The sequence below is a fragment of the Rhinoderma darwinii genome, chromosome 8 (assembly GCF_050947455.1).
Source record: "Rhinoderma darwinii isolate aRhiDar2 chromosome 8, aRhiDar2.hap1, whole genome shotgun sequence".
NCBI classification, from domain to species: Eukaryota; Metazoa; Chordata; class Amphibia; order Anura; family Rhinodermatidae; genus Rhinoderma; species Rhinoderma darwinii.
In genome coordinates, this window is record NC_134694.1 from 125309075 (window position 1) to 125332796 (window position 23722).

The 23722-nt window shown below is 45.4% G+C and overlaps 2 protein-coding genes across 9 annotated transcripts in view; one reads left to right on the plus strand and one right to left on the minus strand.

Moving 5' to 3' along the window:
* Positions 1 to 15225, plus strand: part of POF1B (POF1B actin binding protein) — a 70043-nt gene extending 54818 nt beyond the window's left edge. For 2 of the 3 annotated variants that reach the window (XM_075836614.1, XM_075836616.1), the window contains 11 exons: positions 1003 to 1136; positions 1249 to 1273; positions 1737 to 1811; positions 2416 to 2508; positions 5823 to 5936; positions 6800 to 6952; positions 7603 to 7722; positions 9132 to 9260; positions 10117 to 10181; positions 11416 to 11524; positions 12261 to 15225. In XM_075836614.1, the coding sequence (XP_075692729.1) occupies positions 1003 to 1136; positions 1249 to 1273; positions 1737 to 1811; positions 2416 to 2508; positions 5823 to 5936; positions 6800 to 6952; positions 7603 to 7722; positions 9132 to 9260; positions 10117 to 10181; positions 11416 to 11524; positions 12261 to 12266 (1023 nt within the window). In that variant the 3' untranslated portion in view covers positions 12267 to 15225. The remainder of the gene's footprint in view (positions 1 to 1002; positions 1137 to 1248; positions 1274 to 1736; positions 1812 to 2415; positions 2509 to 5822; positions 5937 to 6799; positions 6953 to 7602; positions 7723 to 9131; positions 9261 to 10116; positions 10182 to 11415; positions 11525 to 12260) is intronic. The other variant, XM_075836615.1, reaches the window with a different exon arrangement.
* Positions 15062 to 23722, minus strand: part of ZNF711 (zinc finger protein 711) — a 28288-nt gene continuing 19627 nt past the window's right edge. For 4 of the 6 annotated variants that reach the window (XM_075836610.1, XM_075836609.1, XM_075836612.1 and 1 more), the window contains exons 7-9: positions 22752 to 22796; positions 21020 to 21160; positions 15685 to 20490 (exon numbers count right to left, since the gene is read on the minus strand). In XM_075836610.1, the coding sequence (XP_075692725.1) occupies positions 19313 to 20490; positions 21020 to 21160; positions 22752 to 22796 (1364 nt within the window). In that variant the 3' untranslated portion in view covers positions 15685 to 19312. Of the gene's footprint in view, positions 15204 to 15684; positions 20491 to 21019; positions 21161 to 22751; positions 22797 to 23722 lie in introns of those variants that run through there. The other 2 variants (XR_012850401.1, XR_012850400.1) reach the window with 2 other exon arrangements.

The following is a 23722-nucleotide window of genomic DNA, read 5'->3' on the forward strand; positions in this document are numbered from 1 at the left end:
CATTCATTTTTTTTTTAATCCAAAACCAGAATTGGATCTTGGAGAGCCGACCTATAAGACCTTCCTTAATATATTTCTTCTGTTTAAGTTTCGCTCCAGGTTTTAGTTTGAACAATTCATGTAAAATCTGCAGCAAATCTGCACTGTGTGAACAAGGCCTTCATCTTAATGCAGCTGTTTCTGCAGCAGGTGCAAAAACTTAGATGAATGGGACAGTGGCAGGAATTTCTGCAACAAAAAGTTGCGTGTGAAAATGCTCTAATACTGGGGGACACGTATAGATTGGCCTCCTTGTAACATCCGGTGGATCCCCCTCCCCGGAGAGCCCCCAGATCTCCCCACATCAGCCAAAATCGTCATAACCCAATTAAGTTCCCGTGAAGCCGTAAAGGTGCCAACAAGTCACAACGTGAGGGAAGGTGCGGCCGCCGGGAGTCGCTGAATATCCCTGACTCACGCGTGAAATGGTTCCTGGCGCCAGAATTTTCCCGGTTATTTTGCCGCTTTCATTGGCTTTTTGTTGCAATTATTTCTATATAGAAATATCAGAAGACGCAAAGTATAGCATGAGATATTAGTGATGATGGGATCCATGTCACCCACCCCCGCACTGTAATATACCCACCTGGGGGCTGCGGGGGAACCTTACACCCAACATTTGTCTGCCATTGTTCCCTGTTATCAGCTATTTCAGGCTGGGAAACGGCTGACTTTTTTTTTTCCCTCTGTCCATCCACAATATACATAGAATTGAAAGGGGACCTATGGCTGCAGCCTGCCTGAGCTTCATGGATCACACATAGAATGCCAGAACTAGTCAGTGAAGACTGACACACGGGCTGAGGGGTGGAAGCCTAAATAACCCTGAACATTTATAGGGTGTGTAGAAATCTGCAACATCTCCTCCTACCCCAGAAGTCTCCACTCCGCGGCAGATTGTTGGTTCTGTGACCCGCTCAGTCTATAACACTGAGGTCATTGCCGCTTATCCTCTGGTTTCAGCAGCGCAGCAGCGTCCGTTCCGGTCCGGAGCAGCTGGACGCGCGTTATTTTGGTGAACTGTTGGCGGAGCTGAGCAGGAAGAACAATGATCTGCACAGCTGCTTGTTGCAGCACGTGGAGAAGATTGGCGCCAGGTAAGCTCTGCCCTAGTTGGTGTATTTTTGGGGATCTTTGTTTTCCGGTTCTGATGCGCAGAGACGTCGTTACCGCAGATTCTCTAACGGAAACGTTTTCTTGTGTTTTCAGGAAACCGTCAGACTCCGAGTATCAGGTAATTCTTAACTCTGCTGCAACTGTAACAATCGCACGTGTCTGGTACCGCCGCGCCGGGTACAACGTTACAGGAAGGTCTGCAGCTTCTATTAGACGTCAGATTACACGCCGTCACTATTTAAGATCTCTGCTTGCGGTCATTGAATGGAAACAATCTTCTTTACAGCCAGAGGCTGAAAACCTGTACAGACCTAGTCCTTCTTACACAGCTGAGAGTGCGTTATAATGTATCACGTCTTGCAGAATGTAGCATTATATAATTATTACACTATGAACAGTAATATCGGGGTTCACCTTGTTATGGATTGTAACTCTCATCATCTTGTAGTTCACATTAGATGTGTTTATATGTGAGGAAGTAAACCAGTGAATAGTTAGCGGGGATGACACGAACGATCCTGAGAGCTGATAAACTGATTCTTATTACATTATTGCTGATACTGGACGTTTCTTCCTTACAGTCGGAGGATATTGAATCATTGATCCCTAAAGGAGTCTCAGAACTCACCAAGCAGCAGATCCGCTACCTCCTCCAGGTATATTGATCACTTCTCCAGATATGGACACCGTATTATATTCATCGCCTCTCCTTATATGGACGCTGTATTATATAGCTCACCTTTCCTTATATGGACGCTGTATTATATTCATCGCCTCTCCTTACATAGACACTGTATTATATTGATCACCTCTCCTTATATGGACGCTGCATTATATTGATCGCCTCTCCTTATATGGGCGCTGTATTATATTGATTGCTTCTCCTTATATGGACACTGTAATATTATGATCGCCTCTCCTTACATAGACACTGTATTATATTGATCACCTCTCCTTACATAGACACTGCATTATATTGATCCCCTCTCCTTACATAGACACTGTATTATATTGATCACCTCTCCTTATATGGGCGCTGTATTATATTGATCGCTTCTCCTTATATGGGCACCGTATTATATTGATCCCCCTCTCCTTATATGGGCACTGTATTATATTGATCCCCCTCTCCTTATATGGACACCGTATTATATTGATCCCCTCTCCTTATATGGACACTGCATTATATTGATCCCCTCTCCTTATATGGGCGCTGTATTATATAGATTGATTCGTTACATTGTATTTCTATCCTTCCAGATGCGGCAGACCTCAGATAAGTCGATGAGACTGGTGTTATCCACTTTCAGCAGCCTGCGGGAGGATCTGGGGCATTTACAGGACGATTTAAATGTGAGAATCACCACGACTGTAATGTTGTATGGGAAGCGGTGGCATCGGGGTTAATAATAATCGTTACATAATGGAAATTTGTGCCATTTTGAGCTGTCAGAATCTGTATGATCGCTCCAGGACAATGTAGATGTTGATCTGCTGCGTTCCTCCATTTTCTGATAAATATGGCGCATTTTTCCAACACTTTATGCCCAAAAATATTTGCACCTTTATTGTGCTCTGAGGTTCTGTACACAAGTCCCTCTCAATGAATTAGAAGATCATCAAAAAGTTCATTTATTTCAGTAATTCAATTCATAAAGTGTCTCGTATATTCTATAGATTCATCACACACGGAGGGATCTCGTACATTCTATAGATTCATCACACACAGACGGATCTATTTCCAGCATTTTTTTCTTCTAATGTTGATGATTATGGGAACAGTTACTGAAAACCCAAAACATAGTCTCTCAGAAAATGAGGATATTGGGTAAAAGTTGCAGATTGTCGTCTCCTGGTGTGACACTCTAATCAGAACAAAATGCCTGCAGAGGTTTCCTAAGCCTCTAAATAGTCCCACAGTCGGTTCAGGAGGCGACACAATCCTGGGGGAGATGCGGACCGGACAGTTGTCCAGAAGAGACATTGACACCTCCACAAGGAGCGGAAGCCACAAAAGGACATTGCTAAAGAAATACAGAGCGCTGTATCCAAGCAGATTAATGGAGAGGAAGGAAAAAGTGTGGTAGAAAAAGGTGCACAAGCAACAGGGAGAACCGCAGCCTTGATAGGAATGTCAAGAAAAGTCCATTCAAGAATCTGGGGGAGATTCACAAGGAGCGGCCTGCGGCTGGAGTCCGTGCTTCAAGAGCCGCCGCCGCCGCACACAGACGTATCCAGGACGTGGGAGAAAAAGGTCACAACCCCAGAGACCACGTCAGAAGCGTCTTACCGGGGCGAAGGAGAAAAAGGACGGGTCTGCTGCTCGGTGGCCACAGTCCTGTTCTCAGATGAAAGTCAATTTTGCATTTCATTTGGAAATCTCAGTCTGGAGGAGAGTGGAGAGGCGTCTGTCCAAGTGTCCTGCGCTCCAGTGTGAAGTGTCCGCAGTCAGTGATGGTTTGGGGGCCGTGTCCTCTGCTGGTGTTGGTCACTGTGTTATATCAGGTCCAGAGTCAGCGCAGCGTCTAGCAGGACATTCCCAGCACTTCATGCTTCCCTCTGCTGACAAGCTATATGGAGACGCTGATTTCATTGTCCAGCAGGACTCGGCACCTGCCCACACTGCCAAAAGTGCCAACACCCGGTGCAATAACCACAGGATCACTGCGCCTGATTGGCCAGCAAACTCGACTGACCTAAACCCCATAGAGAATCTATAGGGTCAAGTCAAGAGGAAGATGAGACCCCAGACCCAACAATGCAGACGAGCTGAAGACCGATATCAAAGCAACCTGGGCTTCCATAACACCTCAGCAGTGCCACAGGCTGATCGCCCCCATGCCACGCCGCATTGATAACACCTCAGCAGTGCCACAGACTGATCACCTCCATGCCACCCCGCATTGATAACACCTCAGCAGTGCCGCAGGCTGATCACCTCCATGCCACCCCGCATTGATAACACCTCAGCAGTGCCACAGGCTGATCTCCTCCATGCCACGCCATTGATGCAGTAATTCATGCAGAGTCGGAGCCCCGGCCAAGTATTGAGGGCAGATACTGGACAGACTTCTCAGTAGGACGATATTTCGGCATTAAATATCATTTTTTATATTGGGCTTATATAATATTCTCATTTTCTGAGACACAAAGTGTTGGGTTTTCAGTAACTGTTCCCGTAATCATCAACATTAACAGAAAAAACTGCTGGAAATAGATCCCTCTGTGTGTGATGAATCTATAGAATATATGAGATCCCTCTGTGTGTGATGAATCTATAGAATATATGAGATCCCTCTGTGTGTGATGAATCTATAGAATATATGAGATCCCTCTGTGTGTGATGAATCTATAGAATATAAGAGATCCCTGTGTGTGATGAATCTATAGAATATACGAGATCCCTGTGTGTGATGAATCTATAGAATATATGAGATCCCTCTGTGTGTGATGAGTCTATAGAATATATGAGATCCCTCTGTGTGTGATGAGTCTATAGAATATACGAGATCCCTCTGTGTGTGATGAGTCTATAGAATATATGAGATCCCTCTGTGTGTGATGAGTCTATAGAATATATGAGATCCCTGTGTGTGATGAATCTATAGAATATATGAGATCCTCTGTGTGTGATGAATCTATAGAATATATGAGATCCCTCTGTGTGTGATGAATCTATAGAATATATGAGATCCTCTGTGTGTGATGAGTCTATAGTATATATGAGATCCCTCTGTGTGTGATGAATCTATAGAATATACAATATCCCTCTGTGTGATGAGTCTATAGAATATATGAGATCCCTGTGTGTGATGAATCTATAGAATATATGAGATCCCTCTGTGTGTTGAGTCTATAGAATATACAATATCCCTCTGTGTGTGATGAGTCTATAGAATATACGAGATCCCTGTGTGTGATGAATCTATAGAATATATGAGATCCCTCTGTGTGTGATGAATCTATAGAATATAAGAGATCCCTGTGTGTGATGAATCTATAGAATATACGAGATCCCTGTGTGTGATGAATCTATAGAATATATGAGATCCCTCTGTGTGTGATGAGTCTATAGAATATATGAGATCCCTCTGTGTGTGATGAGTCTATAGAATATATGAGATCCTGTGTGTGATGAGTCTATAGAATATACGAGATCCCTCTGTGTGTGATGAGTCTATAGAATATATGAGATCCCTGTGTGTGATGAATCTATAGAATATATGAGATCCTCTGTGTGTGATGAATCTATAGAATATATGAGATCCCTCTGTGTGTGATGAATCTATAGAATATATGAGATCCTCTGTGTGTGATGAATCTATAGAATATATGAGATCCCTCTGTGTGTGATGAATCTATAGAATATATGAGATCCTCTGTGTGTGATGAATCTATAGAATATATGAGATCCCTCTGTGTGTGATGAATCTATAGAATATATGAGATCCTCTGTGTGTGATGAGTCTATAGAATATGAGACATTTTATGAATTTAATTACTGGAATAAAGTAACTTTTTTATCATCGTCTCTAATTCATTAAGGACGGGAGTAACAAATCTGCTCCTCTGCTTCATGCGCTCTGCAGTTCATGATATATTTGTATGTTCTTTTCTCATCTGCGGCTTCCTCGTCTTCTCGTTTAATATTTCGCTTTCTTCTCCAGAAATTAGAAATTGATAAGAAAAGCCTGGAGAGGGACTTGACCTTCAAGGACGCGCAGATCAAGGAGTATGAGACCATTCTGGCCTCTCTACGGGAAAAGAATCGCCAGCAGCAGGTGCGGATTATAATCTCCTAGAAATACTAAAAAAAGGGGAGTTCCCACTAGTAACCAATAAAGTGGGACCTAGATGTAAAATACATCATCGGTTTCTCTCTATGCGCCATTTTCCATGTGCACCATGATAACTCAGTAGTGTCACCTGCAGTCCTATGTAACACCACAGACAACACAGTGATAACTCTGAGTACAGATAATGTAGTAGTGTTACCTGCAGTCCTATGTAACACCATAGATAACACAGTGATAACTCTCTGAGTACAGATAATGTAGTAGATGTTACCTGCAGTCCTATGTAACACCACAGATAACACAGTGATAGCTCTCTGAGTACAGATAATGTAGTAGATGTTACCTGCAGTCCTATGTAACACCACAGATAACACAGTGATAGCTCTCTGAGTACAGATAATGTAGTAGATGTCACCTGCAGTCCTATGTAACAGCACAGATAACACAGTGATAACTCTCTGATTACAGATAATGTAGTAGATGTTACCTGCAGTCCTATGTAACACCACAGATAACACAGTGCTAACTCTCTGAGTACAGATAATGTAGTAGATGTTACTTGCAGTCCTATGTAACACCACAGATAACACTGATAACTCTCCGAGTACAAATAATGTAGTAGATGTTACCTGCAGTCCTATGTAACACCACAGATAACAGTGATAACTCTCAGTAAAGATAATGTAGTAGATGTTACCTGCAGTCCCATGTAACACCACTGATAACACTGAGCACAGATAATGTAGTAGATGTTACATGCAGTCCCATGTAACATAGAAAACATACTCCGCTCTGCTGCATCTGTATATATGTGGTTTAGTGACCCTTTTCCCGTTTTGTTTATGCAGCAAGAACTAAAAGAAGGTCAGATGAAGCTGCGCAGTTTGGAGGAGAACATCCTGTCCATGCGCAACGCAGAGAGTGACAAAGATTATCGCTTAAAGGAGCTGGAATACGCCAAGAACGCTCTGCAGCAGGAGAATAAGAACATGCGTGTACAGGTGGGCTGGGGGCAGGGCACAGATCACCGGGGACGAGGGGCTCTTATAATAGATTTTGAAGATTTCTGCTCTGGGGGCGATTCCAGTCAATGGTGAGGAAAGTCTTAGGTCTTGTTTGGTGGAGTGTAACACTTAAAGGGCCGGTGTCCACTCTCCTGTATAATAAAGCGTGATCATTGTATAATGGAAAGTTCTGTCACTTACTAATATAAATCTTGTTCCAATTTCCCGCCATTAGTAATATCCCTGCTTGCTGTCAATTAATATAAACTTTATTGTTTACATCTAGAGATGGTAATCTGTGCTGACTTAGTCCTGCTCAAACAGCTGCAGGGTTTGTTGCAATGTATCAGTGCAGGTAAGAGCTTTCAGCCAGGAGTCCAGCACAGAAAAGAGATTTTTGCTGTGTTTAGCTCACACAGGATTATCTACACTGATCCAATGTAACAAATCCTCAGCTGTGAGAAGTATTAGATCAGTACAGGTTTTCAGCCTTCGGATATAAACAATATTTTTTCTATTCACTGACAGCTGGCAGAAATCTTGAAAAGGAAGCACAAAGCAGATTAGATAATTGCTGAACTTGTCGTTATTTCTAGAAGACACCGGCCCTTTAATGCTTCTTTTATTTGGTCCCTTCTTTTTCTCAGGTGACTGAAACGGTCTCCAGCCCCCTACTCCAGACCAAGACCGACGAGATCACCAGACACTACAAGGAGATGATCACCACCCTCCAAGATGAGAAGGACAAGGAGATCCGCACTTTAAGGGTGAGTCTGATCAATATCTCTTTCTTTCTTCTAGTTCCACGGTGAGGAATTCTGAGTGATTGGTGCAAAGAGCTGACACTTCACAGTCAATCAACATTGCGCACATAGAAGCATCCTAATAGGATAATAGGAGTCACATGACCAGACATTTCTGGACATGCAAAAAGACAATATATTGACAACGTCCAGCCTTTACCCCTCCCCAACATTGAAACGAGTGGTCATGTGACACAGGCGCTAACAGCATGAGATCTTCTCGAATCCCCGTACACCACAGCTGGGGGAACATTATAGGATGCAGCACGAGCAAATACAAGTGGCTGAAATCCAGGATGTAAACACGATTCCTGGTCACCTATAGAACGGCGCCACCTAGTGGCTGCATCAGTCTGTATTTAATTTTCAGACTACAGACAGAACAAAAGCGATGTTGTATGAGAAGTCCTGACTGTGGGGAGGCTGAGAGGGTGTGCAAGTGATACCTGGTCCTATAGTATATGGTTGTATCTGGTCCCGTGGTGTATGGTTGTATCTGGTCCCGTGGTGTATGGTTGTATCTGGTCCCGTGGTGTATGGTTGTATCTGGTCCCGTGGTGTATGGTTGTATCTGGTCCTCAGGTGTATGGTTGTATCTGGTCCCGTGGTGTATGGTTGTATCTGGTCCCGTGGTGTATGGTTGTATCTGGTCCCGTGGTGTATGGTTGTATCTGGTCCCGTGGTGTATGGTTGTATCTGGTCCCGTGGTGTATGGTTGTATCTGGTCCCGTGGTGTATGGTTGTATCTGGTCCCGTGGTGTATGGTTGTATCTGGTCCCGTGGTGTATGGTTGTATCTGGTCCCGTGGTGTATGGTTGTATCTGGTCCCGTGGTGTATGGTTGTATCTGGTCCCGTGGTGTATGGTTGTATCTGGTCCCGTGGTGTATGGTTGTATCTGGTCCCGTGGTGTATGGTTGTATCTGGTCCCGTGGTGTATGGTTGTATCTGGTCCCGTGGTGTACGGTTGTATCTGGTCCCGTGGTGTACGGTTGTATCTGGTCCCGTGGTGTACGGTTGTATCTGGTCCCGTGGTGTACGGTTGTATCTGGTCCCGTGGTGTACGGTTGTATCTGGTCCCGTGGTGTACGGTTGTATCTGGTCCCGTGGTGTACGGTTGTATCTGGTCCCGTGGTGTACGGTTGTATCTGGTCCCGTGGTGTACGGTTGTATCTGGTCCCGTGGTGTACGGTTGTATCTGGTCCCGTGGTGTACGGTTGTATCTGGTCCCGTGGTGTACGGTTGTATCTGGTCCCGTGGTGTACGGTTGTATCTGGTCCCGTGGTGTATGGTTGTATCTGGTCCTATAGTAGATTTTTGTATCTGGTCCTCTGGTATATGGTTGTATAATATATGGATGATTTGTGTATTCCAGTCTCAGATCTCCAAGTTTCAGCATGATGTGATGGCTCGGGAAGGAAGTAGCGGCGACCTACAGATGAGAATGCTGGAACTGACGTCTTCCCTGGAGGAGAGAGACTCCCTCATTAAGAGGCAGCAGGAGGTAAACCCTATACAGTATCTATACTATGGGGTGAGGGGCTCCGTCTGCCCTCACACAGGCTGAGCGTTCATCACGTGGCTATTAACCCTACTAACCCAGTCACTGTTTATATGGGTCGAGAGTCCGAGCAGTTGCTCTTTAACCCTTTTGCTACATTTTCACACTTTAGACACTTGGAAATAAAACCTGAATTATGAGATAACAAAATATATATTATACCCCCCCCCCACCACTTATATCTTCTGACACCTGACGTATTGGGCTTCACACTCGTGGGCTCCTTCATGCAATTCTACATAAGAGTAACGTCTGGAAAAAATGCATCAAATTCATGATTTGGGCTGAAAGTCTTAGACACACGACGTCTTATATCACATGATCACCACCGAAGAGGCCAAAAATCTCCAAGATCCAGATGTGGTAACATCCCAGTCATAAAGTCCGCAGCCGTCCTGATGAGGGGCAGGGGGCGACTACCTCATCTTCTCACCCCTGTAGTAGGAACAAAAATAAGACACCCCCCCCCCCCCAAACGTGACAATCAGAGATCACACATCCTCCCAGATCGGTGTGGGGGGCGATAACATGTAGAAGTCTCAGCAGGGGTTACAATTAAGCCGGCGCCTCTCTCCTCACTAATATAACTGGAGGGGATTGTACAGAATGGACATTGACTTCTAGGAGAACAAGAAAGTTCCTTCAGTCATCAGCGGATTGATGCTCAGACATTGTGTCCGTTTATGGCGCACGACCTCTGGCGATTACACAGTCGTCCTGCCGGCGCGGTCTGACGGTTTTGTTACTCCTCGTTACAATGTTTCTCTTCTTTGATTTGAATGTTATGATTCCCCCCCAGGAGCTTTTTAAACTGCGCCAACAGAGGGATTCCAAGAGCGTCAGCCAAGAGGTCATCACAAGAAAGTGAGTGAGGGGGGGGGGGGGGGGGGGGTGTGAAGAGTGGAGGGGGGTGCTGGGGAGCACGAGCCAAACAAGGAGCAGAAAAGCAGGAGAGGCTCTGGTGCAGCACGTCCTCTTACAGAACTACTGTTTATTAGTCTGGTGCCGGTCAGGAATGCCACTCCAGTCACATCCACAGTTACCGAGCAGGAAATCAGCAGAATTATGACTGCAGCTCTGGATGTGACTGGAGTATAAGACAGGACAGGACTCAAATCAGTAGAAGATAAGGAGTATTTTTAATGTTAAAGCAGAACTCCAGGCACAATTATGTGACGGTCTCATTTTATTTTTTTTCAATGGGAGTTTATATGCTTGCAATTTATAATAATTCTGTCCTTTGCTGTAAGGGAAATCATGTGATGACTTCCTGCTGAGCTTGTGTTATCCACAGCAGCCACTCTGAACAAGCAGAGCTGCAGTGTAAAGCATGGCAGGACAAAGCGGATGAAACTGAGCTAGACAGAAATCCCCCTTCTGACTCCAATACAATGCAGCTAAACTGGAGTTACTGATCATAGTTGTGTCCTAATGAAGCAGAGCAGCAGTGTAAAGCATGGCAGAGGGATAGATCTGATGCAACAGAAGGGGAATTTCAGACTACGCCAGACCTTAATATACACTGCAGCTCTGCTGGAATCATTATTATAGCTCTGCCCTGGTGAAGCAGAAATAAAGCAGCCAAGACGGAAGGAAATACATAGCTGGAAAGCTTCACCAGTGGGAGAATGACTCAAAGAGAATTATTTTAGGTCTGAACTGGAAACAGTGACTTTGTGTCCATCAGGAATGTGAAGACCAGTTTTTAATCTCATTGAGACCTGATCACCCGACGTTCCAGACACAGACGATCTGAGGACATGTCCCTCCTGAGTCCTGTGGGTCCAGATCTCCACCTCCACGCTGCGTGGCTGGATCAGTGGCAGTTGTGGGTATATGTGGACATTGATGGGGATTTGGGTCCACAGATGGTTTTCTTGACAACACTGCACGTGGCAGAATTTAGTCGGGATCACATTGTCCTCAGATTGACTCAGTGGTGCAGCCTCAGGCTTTGTACCTGTAACTTCCCGTTTTCTTCAGGATGGTTCCTTTAATATTCTTGGCTGGAGCTTTGTTTAGAAGTCACAGAAAGTTGTCCCGTTACTGATATAAAACCTATTAAACGTCCCGTCCCTGCTCCTCTCTTCTGTTTCAGGTACAGTAATAATTACCCCATTCTCCGGCTGCTTTCCGACTATAAGGACACGGCTCCAACGACAGGAACACAGACCATCGTCATAGAGCGGCGGCAAACGTCCAAACACGTAAGAAGATCAATGAATGTGTGTTATCCCTGTAACTTAAAGGGGGAGTCTAGTTTAGAAAACCTATTGTCATGTCCTATAAGGGAATTCTGGGGTAATAGAGGGGGGTCCGCTGTTCAGGGTCCTCACGTCTTGGTCAGAGTGGAGAGCGGTTACATAGAGCGTCTCTCGCTGGAGGACCCGTCTTGTCCTGTATTACACACACACACACACACAACACATGGATATGAATGGACATTGTGTAATGCTTCATTTCTCCTGTGGTGGCGCTGCAGGGAAACTGAACCCTTACTGCCAGGTTTCTCCACAGATCACAGCTGATCGCTGGGGGTTCCAGGTGGGGGACACTTTGTGATCAGCTGATTGTCAAGAGACCCATAGGACAATCTCTACTTGTTATAAGTGACTATACGTGTCTGTATTAGGCCCCATGCACACGACTGTAGATTTCGTCCGTAATTACGGACCCATTCATTTCTATGACCGACAGACACCTTCCCGTATATTCGTGGGAAGGTGTCCTTGCCGTAGAAACCTTCCGTAAAAAAACACGTCCTATTTTTTTATTTTTAACGGACCGTGCGCCCATACTTTATAATGGGAGCACTGTGGGCAAATGCGCATGATCTTACGCGGCCCCCTAATCACGGACCGCGGGGCCTCTGTAGTATTTCTTTTCTTATGAACAAATCATTAGTTGTGTGCATTTATTTCTGACATTGTTTTTTCCTTTTAGGAATGAATGAAGCAGCTGGAGGTCCGGGGTCTGCTGACAGGTCTCATCTGGGGTGGTCTTGGGCACGAGCCGTCCTGTCAGTGTTAGCGGCTCAGTCCATGAGGTTCAGGCCTCGCACACACGCAGATTATTGTAAGGCCGTATTACTGGGGGGGGGGTCTTCATGGGCTTGGGTTTCTTACTTTAACATTTCTTTGCACTGATAATGGATACAGTTTATGCTGCCTGGAAGTTTACCAATAGCTATTTTATGTTTTATTGGATTTATATAAATGATCACACAGCACAGTAAGGGGGGCTCATTTAAGGCTCCCCTTATTAAGATTTTTTTTTTTTTAGATTAAAGTGTGGTAATTGTGAACCACCCCATAATACTGGCAGAGGGCCACGAAGCTGAGCTGTAGGCTGCTGTATGCCGGGTTCTTGCCTGAGGAGGGAGTCACTGGGGAATTTAATGTGAAGTATTTCCACATATCCATTCATTGTGCAGCGGTCACTTTATTAGGAAAACAAATTCAGAAAACTCTCAAAGTCAGGCACCGGGGCTTCTTTATTACACAGAGCCTGCATACAGCCTCCCATATCTCAGCTTCCTGACCTCCGTGGGTATGATTTGGGTAAAGGTCCAGTTAAACCTTAATTTTTAGAATTAGGGCACGGCCAGACGTGGCGGAGATTTTCCGCTGCAAATGTTGGTGCAGATTTGGGGCAATTACGCAATGAATCTGCAGCAACATTTGCATATTTGACAGGTAATTCAGACGTTGCGGATATCACAGCGGACGCCACAGATTTCAGTTTTTGCATTGCAAAGGCCGAAATCCACAGTGAAATTCCACTTCTTTCTCCGCAACAGTCAGTGCATGCTGGGAGGGGAAATTCTGTACCGCAGCCTATGGTCCGCAGCGTCTGAACTGTCATAAAAATTTATTGAAACAAATGTAAAAAACGGCCGCTGGAGAATTTCACTGCAATTCCGCCACGTCTGGCCGTGCCCTTAAGGCGGTGGAGTGCTTTAATATGGAGACGGTCGAGCTCTCTCGCAGACGATTGGTCATTCAGCCTCCAGGAGTTATTAGAAGGCCAATCAAAAGCCCAAGACCATCGTTCCTGAGGAACGGGACGGACAATCTGATCTGTGTGATCTGTCGGTCTCAGGATTACTTAGTCGTGTATAAACTCCATCTCAGGGTTGTGGATGTCATTGGACCGGATTTAATCTGAGGATAGTTTGTGGGGGGAGGGGGGGTCTGTGTGTGTGCGAGACATTATAACACTGGACTGGCGTTCACACTGCGGGGTGGGTGTGATCATTGTATCATATTGTTTTTCTTATGACTTTAATAATCTCCGATCTATTTCCTCGCCTGTCGCCCCTTCCTGCATGACTGCGTGGACGGACGGGCGGCTTATCGTACTTTGTATATTATGATGGGGGACGGACTTATTACTATGGTTTACATGAAATGCTATTACCTGTCGGCTGTGGTTGTTCATGAACTTGAATTGCTGGTTGTTTTTATAGGGAAATAAAATATTCAGAAATAAAAATGCAAATATTTCAAGGGGTTAAATAAACGTCAATAATTATCTGTGCAGATCGACCGTCCAATAATAGTGTAAACTGCAAAATCCCCCAGGTCACGTGGCCATAGGTTTTGGAATAGTTTTACTTCACTTGTCTTTGAATGTTCCTGATCATGTCTTATACTCCAATCACATCTAGAGCTGCATTCACAATTCTAGTTTCTTGTTGCCAGAAAGTAGTGCATTGTTGAGAGCTCAGGGGACAACTACAGTCAGAGCTTAAGTGTCCGGTCACAAAACAAAACTGTGACTACAGCTCTAGAGGTGACTGAAGTATAATAGAAGTCATTAAAGGAACACTTCTAGAGAGCTGCTTAAAAAAAAAAAAAGTCTCTGTACTCCATTTACATCCAGAGCTGCATCCACAATGGTTTTTTTTTGCAGTATGGCATGTGTGAAGCTATTCTACGGTTTACACATAGTGTAAATACTGCAGATTTTGCGCAATGTAATTGAGGAAAATCCACAGCGTATTACAGTAGCAGCAGAGAGGATGAGATTGAAACAAATCTCATCCACACGCCGCTGCATAAATGGACCTGCGGAGCGGGTTTTTTTAATCTGTAGCATGTCAATTGTATTTGTGTAAATGTTGCCTATTTGTTGCGGGATTTCCCCATTTAATTCCATGGGGAGGTAAAACCTGCAGCAAATAGCAGATGTTGCGATTTTTGCGGCAGAAAACCTGCGATTTCGCCGCAAAGATTGCAACTAGGAAAAAAATAAATCTCACACTTGCCCAGAACTCTCTGCTCCTGCATCCAGCCTGGTCTCCAGGGATGACATTTCATCTCATGTGACTGCAGCAGCCAATCACAAGCTGCAGTGGTCACATGGGATGAAACGTCATCTCAGGAACCAGGGCTGCGCCGCCATGGCTACGGGTAAAAAAAATAAACTTCTAAGTGCTGTTTTCCGCAGCGGACATTCTAGACGAAAAACTGCAGCACAATTTAGTGCGGTTTTTCATCCGGAATTCCCTGCGGCGTCCAGGGCGGATACGCGGTGTGCTTTTGTGTGAACATATGTCAATTTGACCTGTGAGATGCTGTGATAGGTGGAGAGTGACCGCTACAGAGTATATACAGAGTTTTCCTTTATTAAACATCTGCATTTCTATTTCTGAATGTTGCGTAACTCTTGATTTTACGTTGGATGGACTTTTGAATCGCTGGATCTATCAGATAAGAGGCACTTACCGAACCGTTGGGCTGATCTCCCGTCTGACGGAGGAACGGGTCTGATAACTGGACTGTAAACGCTAACTCTGCTTGCTGATCCTCGGTGTATACTTTGCATTAACTGCTGCATTTTGTAGGCGGATACTGATGATTAAAAGCCGCTGTGGAACTTATTCTAGAATAAAAAAAAATAACATGAGACTGTGCCCGGGACTGTTTTGTATAATAACAAAAATGCTATGAATGGAAAAATCTGTATTATTAATGTAAACATTCTAATCATCTCATTTACTCTAGTCACATCCAAAGCTGCATTGAAAATGTTACTGGTTCCCGATTACCTTTTGTTGCAGGACCTCACAGCTGCCTTCTGCTTGTTTGTATGGAGTGCTGTGATGCATTGTGGCAGATGTGGGGTTTACACCAGGTACTTTGCAATAGTAGTGTTTTTATAGGCTATGGGTGTTTCTTTCAACAGTAGGGAGAATTGTGAATGCTGCTTTGGATGTAACTACAGTAAAAGACAAGGATTTACAATGCAACCCAGCATTATATGGGGAGTTAATCCACAAAGAAAAAAAAAAAAAGTAGGTACCAAGACTATCCCCATCAGTCAATAAATGTGTTTGCAAGAACGAGACAGACTCCGGGGGGAATAAAATGCAAGATACGTTCTTTATTTGATGCTCATTATGATGAGGAAACACAAGTATCCGCACATGAACAATCTCATCTTACGTCTTTTACACCCACATACAGCCACATTACTGGTTTATTTCAAAGAGTAACTTTTACCTGAAATTAAAGAGAAATAAAAAGGAAAAATGTCATCGATCCGTAAAAAAAGACAAGAAAAACGCAAAACTGTTAAAAATGGAAACAAAATTGTAACAAAGTTTTCGTCTTGTACAATTGTGCAAAACATTTGCAACTTGATGGGAATCAATCACCGGGTCAAATGCCTATAAATATGGGAGTCTACAAGAGGAAGATTCGCTACAGGTACAAAGGGGCGCCCCAAAAGTGCTGCTGGAAAATAGGGAGAAATCTCCATGTAAAATCGGTGGTGTTTTTGGAAAGAAAATATCCACACATTTAGGCCCCATGCACTTTGTATGGGAGCACGGCCCCGAAAATGCGGGTGGCAGTCAGCGGCCGGCCGTGCCTACAATCGCGGGCCGTGATTACGGGCATGGCCGTGTGCATGGGGCCGAACTGTGGTTTTGATGCACTTTTTTTTTTTTGGGGGGGGGGTTACCAGTTACTACGGTATTTAGATGCCTCAGTGGTGCAGTGTTCCCTAAGCCTCCTGCACATAAGATGGAAATTCTGCGGAATTTACATGCGGAATTTCATGTTTTCGGTGGATTTTTTCCTCAGCGTGAGGATGGGAAATGTTCAAATCTCATCCACTTTACTTCCAGCATTTCCATCCCGTGTGCAGGACTAAGAGTAAATCCACAGAGAGCAGCAACGTTACTGCAGCCACGGCTGGTGCGGAGGAAGCCGTCGCATACAAGCACTTTTATAAATGGTAGTTTGGGCCCCGACACAGATTTTGCAGTTGGACCCAGGAGCTTTAAGTATCAACCACACGTGTACAGGACGCGTTTCCTGCGGTGTTGCGGCTGTGCGTTACCCAGAATGCCGCTTATTGTTTTTCATGCAGTTTTCAATGTTGGGATTTTCCCTGCTAAAGTCAGATTTCATCAAGTCCTATTGAATACTCCCAAAAGGTGCCCATACACATTAGTTAAGTCGGCCGAACGGCCGATTCCACGGGACCGCCCGAAGATCTAGTGTCTCCCAACTATTTTACGTGGGCAGAGGTCATGAGAAAGGAGGATTTTTGGATTTCAACATGTTCAATCCCTGGATCCAGCGGGAGATAAGCTACTCTGAGGTGTCTGGCAGCCGCTTATTCCCCACTCCCTACTGAAATAATCACGCACACTCATCCGATCACGCAGGTTTGGAGAAATAGCCGTCTGCGGAACGAGCGGTCTCAGAGATCTCTGAAGTATTTGGGCACCTTCAGGTTATCCCGGGAGGCTGCAGAACTTTACAGTGATTAAGTTTCAGCCTTTGCGTCCAGCAGAACTCGAATGTATTTCTCTGTATTTCTATTTTGCACTTTTATACTTCCCCTAATATAGGGTCTGTGCCGGTGATGGACGTCCCACAAACAAATATAAGAAAACATAAAACGTTCATCATTGCAGGACACTTCTTCATGAGCGCGGTTTGGTCGGCGGCGGCGGCGGCATGCTAACACACACAGAGAGAGGTGCGGATATAGTCACTGTAAACCGGAGGATCTGCGGCCCCTTCACTGGGAGGCAGCAAGGGCTGATGGGAAATCACACACTAAGGATTCCCTCAAATGACAAAATTGAGGCCGTTGTACTGATCCGGTCAGTGTAAAGCTTAAAGGACAACGACTGCAAAACTGCAAAATATAGAGCGACATGGAATTGTCATTCTGGTTATTGCTAATCTAAGCTTCTAAAAGGGCCATTTCCTGCAATAAGGCTACATTGTGGGCGGGGCAGTGACAACCAATCATGTAACACTCTCTGAAGAGCAATATAACAATCTACAAGTTCAAGTTTCTCCCATATAAGAGGGCCCCTTCTTCCCACAAACAGCCAAAGGTGAAACCAGTGGCCCTCCCCTATAGAAAACACCCTTCCCCATATAGTCTATGCAGGTATGGATGGAACTGGGTGAGACGGGTTATCCCCCTCCTGTGTGGGAGGAGTTTCTTTAAAGGATTATTCCACCCAAAACATTTCTGTGACGCTCCACTAGAACTGCAGGAAAGTGTCCTTTAAGTATCGTCTATCCCTGTTCTGTGGGTTACAACGTTACATTACAATGTATTGTCACCGGAGGATTCAGTGAAATGACGTCTCTTACTCTCTTAACCATATACAGTGAGAGATTTCCAAAAGGCCGCCTATAATCCAGACCAGATTTCCGGTGACAGATTTTCAGTTCCACCGTATACTATGCGGACTGACCATCTTTGAGGAGACCACTTTTCAATGCAATTTTGGGTGGTCGTCATAAGGAGGTTTCACTATGAGGCCGTGTTCAGACGCTGAGTCAAAAACGGCTGAAAATTACGGAGCTGTTTTCAGAGAAAACCGCCTCGGATTTTCAGCCGTTTTTGTAGCTGAAAACTTTTTTTCTGGTGTTTTTTGAAGCTGTTTTTCTATGGACACAAAATAAAACCGCTCAGGAAGTGACCCGCTACTTCTTTTTACGGAGCGTTTTTTTACGTGCCGTTTTTTAAACCAGCGGCACAAAAAACGCCCCGCCTGAGTGAAACCGTTTCTCCCATTGGTTGTAGCTGTTCAGCTACTGTTTTTCGGGGTTTTTACCCCCCGAAACCACATCGTGTGACATACCTTCACTTATACTAGACCTCGTCGTTTTACAGCATTGCAGTGCTTGTCCTTTAACAGCGCAGAACCGGGACCGTCTCCTGCCGTCCCTCACTCATAACAGACGCATCAACAGATAAAAGTGCTAAATTTCTGGTATATTCTTCCATCTATAGATATAATATATATTTATTTACATATATTTAAAATAAAAAATGAGAACCGTCATCAGACTCATACATACGTACAATAAAACAAGATCCTACCGAACGACATTCCACTGAAATAACGATAAGAAGGTCTTTACTGGAGACGCCGTTGCCTTATCTAGCACCTTATATCTTGCTGCACTCGACCTTTAGTGTCAGGGAAAAAAAAATATATGCTACTGAATCAATACTGTATCCTGTAACACCGTCACGCTAGCAGCGCTGTAAACTCTCAACTACAAACACGTTATTCGCCACTGCGGCGTTCCCCGGAAGGTAACAATCGCTTCATTTTGCAGCACGCGGTAATTGCAATGTTCAGGCACAAAGTTGAAAACGAGCGATTGTGAAACTTCGACCAGTCCTCGTTAGATCACGCCTTTTACATCGGTGGCTGGATCTAGGCAGAGAAGGCAAACTGCAGCATGCTGGTACTTGTTGTTCACCACCTTCTGACCTACAGATTAAAATGAACCCCTCCCCCACCTCAACCCCTTCCTTCAGCATTGGTCAGCTCCAGTGTGCAACCTGCTCTGGTCTCCCTAGGAGTGTTTGCAGTGCACGATTAAAGATTAACCCCTTCATGACTAAGGAACGCACAGCAAAGTGCAAAAAAAGAAAAAGTAAGGCTGCGGTTCCCGACTCTGAAGCGGCTGAATCTTTTGCCTCGTATGTGGCAGTTACCGCTACATGATCGCCTCTTTGTGGTGCCTCAAGATGTGCTGATTTTTTTCTGACGGCCTACGGAATCCCTTCTTGCAGAACTCGCAGCGGTGCGGGTAGTCCTTTGTGTGTATGGAGATGACGTGCCGTTTGAATCCCGAAGCGTCCGTGGTGCTGTACTCGCAGTACTGGCACTGGTACACTTTCTTGCCGCTGTGAGTTTTCATGTGCTTCTTGAGTTCAAGTTGAAGCCGGAAGCCTCGTTTGCACTTTTTACATTTAAAGGGCAAGTCCTTGGTGTGAACAGAGAGGATGTGGCCGCTCAGTATGAACGGATCGGATGTTTTAAAGTCACAGTGTCGGCACTGGTGAATCTTTTTGCCTTTGTGGGTCTCGCTATGCTTCTTGAGTTCTGAGGGGCGGTGGAACCCTTTCTCACACACCTCACACTTGTGGGGGAATTCCTTGGTGTGAACAGATATGATGTGCCGTTTAAGGTCGCTCGAGTTGGTGCTTTTGTGGTCACAGTGGGGGCACTGGTGGGTTTTGTGACCTTGAAAAAGCTCTGTGTGCCTTAAAAGTTCCTTTTCGTCAGTAAAAGCCTGCGGGCATTGCTCGCACTTATACGGCAAGTCCGTTCCGTGGCGGCTTTTAATGTGCGTTTTTAGGTTAGATTGGTCGGCGCACCTAAATTCACAATAGTGGCACAAGTATGGCTTTTCGCCCGTGTGTGTCCTCATGTGTTTTTTGAGCTCAGAAGGGTGTCGGAAACCCTTTCCGCATTCTACGCACACGTGGGGGAAGTTCTTGCTGTGGACTGCCAGGAGATGCCGGTTCAGCAGCCCCTGCTCGCTGGTCTCGTAGTCACAATATTTGCACTTGTGAAGTTTGGGCTCCTTGTCTCGCAGGATGAGCTTGTTGGAGTTGAGGGGGCTCGCCTCACGGTATCTTCGAGTGTATTCTGTGAACTCATGCGTCTTGTCCACCTTGCTGCTCAGCTTGTGGCTCTCCAGGTGGTTGTGGAAGCTCACCTTCTTGTTGGTGGTGAAGTCGCAGTCGGTGCATTGATACTTTTTTTTGATCATGTGATCAGGGTGATTCTTCATGTGTCGTTTCAGGAAACCTCTGGACTTGAACTTCTTTCCGCATATGTGACATGGGTAGACCGTCAGTGGCTGCCCGTCTGGACCGATGATGACAGCTGTGTGGAAAACACAAAAGGAATAGACTAAATACGCAACAGGGGATCAGAATATGCCGCAGATGTATTTAATGGGGCCCTTTTTAATTAAGGAATCTATGAGATGCCCTATTAAAACCAACCAGACCCAAAAGTGCCGGATCACGGGGCCATGAAATGAAGTGCGCCCTTAATGCTAATGCTGCAAGATAAAAGGGGGCCCTAAAATGAAGTGTTAAACAGCCAAATTAGGGGGACCATGAGTGGTCCAGATTAGGGGGACCATGGGTGATCCAGATTAGGGGGGCCATGGGTGCCAATACTGCTCCAAATGCTCAGTGGCTTCTCTATCTTGGATTTCTCAGCTTGCGTCCCGGCTCTACAGTGTATCCAGGCAGGGTTATACCGGGAAGTTTTATGCCAGTCTGTGTCTCATACAAGCTGCTGCACAACCTATAGTAAACGGCAAGGATTTCCTGCATTTTATATGACATAAGTATGTTTAATATTCCTGACTACGGTGTGTGCCAGTCTCCAGTCTGGGCGTTACCTGTCTGCCACTGCCTGGCATCGCCTCTTCTCCTCTTCTTGGCTTTTTGTTTCAGAGCTCTGCTGGTGGTAATGCTGTCACAGATCTGCAGGTACTGGGTTGCTGTTCCATTCTTGTTTTCCAGCCGCGGCTCCAAGTTTCCTGGGAGCAGAAAATGTCAAATTATTAAAGGACTTAGTTTTTATTCTTATTAATAAACTCTACAGTCAGCCTCTCCATGGCCTGAACTGGCTGCTCCCAAAAAGATAACATTCAACTGCAAAGTAAAAGTACACAGCATATCCGCTCTGGACGCCGCAGGGAATTCCGGCCGAAAAACCTCCCCAAATCGTGGTGCAGTTTTTAGGCCGGAACGTCCACTGCGGAAAACAGCACATGTAATAAAGTCCATGCATACCCATAGTGACGCGTCCCTTTTCAGTCCTGTAGCCCGGGCCTCCTGGGATGACGTTTCATCCCATGTGACCGCTGCAGTGGTCATATGGGAAAAAACAATCCCTGGAGGTTGGTTGGACGCAGGAGCAGAGAGATCTGGGTAACTATAATTTGCGATCTTTGTGCGGGTTTAACCTCCCCATAGAATTCAATGGGCAAAACCCGCAACAAAAAAACAGCAATACTGCAGCATAAATTGGCATGCTGCGGACTAAGGCCCCATGCACACAACCATGTTCAGCCCGTGATATATTGTCCGCATGTCGGCTGCATGTCCCGGACCAAACACAGTGCAGGGAGCCGGGCTCCTAGCATCATACTGATCTATGACGCTAGGAGTCCCTGCCTCGCTGCGGGACAACTGTCCCGTACTGTAATCATGTTTTCAGTATGGGACAGTAGTTCTGCGGACAGGCAGTGACACCGAGCGTCATAGATAACTATGATGCCAAGTGCCCGGCTCCCTGCACTGTGTTCGGTCCGGGACTTGCAGCCATGCGGACCGTATATCACGGACCAAACAACGCAGGTGTACATGGGGCCTAAGAAACCACAGAAAGTCAAAATTCTGAAAGTTTTTTTGTCGTAATTTATATGCATCGTGTGGATGAAATTTGTTCAAAATCTCATCCACTTTGCTGCTACTCTAAAACGCTGTGGATTTTCCGCAATGAAATCTGTTGCAGAAAATTCGCAGTATTTACGTTACATGTGAACCCGGCCTATATGTACAATATACCTGTAAACTTATGTTTAAAATTTAGGTCATAATTTATTATACGAAGCCTATGGTTCTTTAGGGTCATCAAAGATTGAAACAGTCGGTAGAATAATCCTAGCACTTAGTTTGAAATGGAACTTTAAGTCTACCTCCAACCAAAACCTGAAAATTCAGATGTGACTGCAGTGAACACCAACATACCTCTCCTCTCATAGGGGTCTAGGAAGCTGAGATATAGGGAGCTGTTTGCAGCGTCTTCACACTGTGGAGCTTCCTTAGCTGTCCCTGCCTGTGGTGGCTCTGGGTCAGAGGAAAAGAAATTCCCCCGGTGACCAGTGTTCCCTCCATGTCACAGGCGCGGACCACTGCAGCTCTACACAGTGAAGTCCCTGAAAACAGCTCCTCTCAGCTTGTTCGGGTATGTTCACATGTAGCAGATTTGTTGCAGAAATTTCTGCAACTGAAAAAAATCTGTCCCATGCATCTGAATAGAACAGAATATGCAGTGAAGAAAGTGCAACGAGATATGAACTCTGGGTGGGATATTGGGGCTAGGTTTGCTCTGTCATAACTCACCAGTTTCCTGCCAGTCTCCATATTTCCTGGGCAGCTCCCTCTCTTCTACAGTAGAAAAGAAAAACAAAAAATTCACTAACAAATCTAAGTAGTTATTTCGGATTACATCTGTAGTGAAACTTTCCTGGTGAGTATAAGGTGACAGCAGCGGATGGCGACACTCGTTGCCATCCCGCACAACAGTAAGGCCCCATGCACACGACCGTAAAAAACTGACCCATTCACTTTTATTGAACGCAGATGCCTTTCCGTATCGCTACGGAGGAGTGTCCGTGCCGCAGTACTGTGTCGGGAATTATGGAGCATGTCCGTTCTTGGTCCGCAATTGCGTCACGGACTCCTCCATAGAAGTCCATGGGGAAGCCAAAATTGCGGATTGCTACGGAGGTGCGTCCGCAAATACCGGTAGCCATCCGCAAATACAGACATGTTGCTAAGCGACACAAAGGGGATTTCACATCAACCAGGCTTCTTTTTTTTTTGCGGATCCGTATATACGGATGCAATACGGACCGTATTTGCGAATACCATTTAGCAGAAATGGGTATGTTGCTGATGATTTGCTGATGTCTATAAAAGCAATACGGAACCGTATTTACGGTCAGTGTTTGCGGACACTGTCGTGTGCATGAGGCCACCCACAAAGTATGGGAGCACGGCCCGCAAAATGCAAAAGAACGGCCATGTTCCATAATTTTCGGAACATTTCTACGGCACGGTCACCCATCCGTAGCGCTACGGAAAGGAGTCTGCGTTCAATGAAAGTGAATGGGTCTGTTTTTGCGGACCGCAATTGCGGTCCGCAAAAACTGAGGTTTTTTACGGTCGTGTGCATGGGGCCGTATACAGATGAACTCTCAGGCCCCATGCACACAACCGTGCCCGCAATCACGGCCCGCGATTGCGGGCACGGCCGGCCGGTGACCGACAGCCGCATTTTCGGGCCGTGCTCCCATACAAAAGTATGGGAG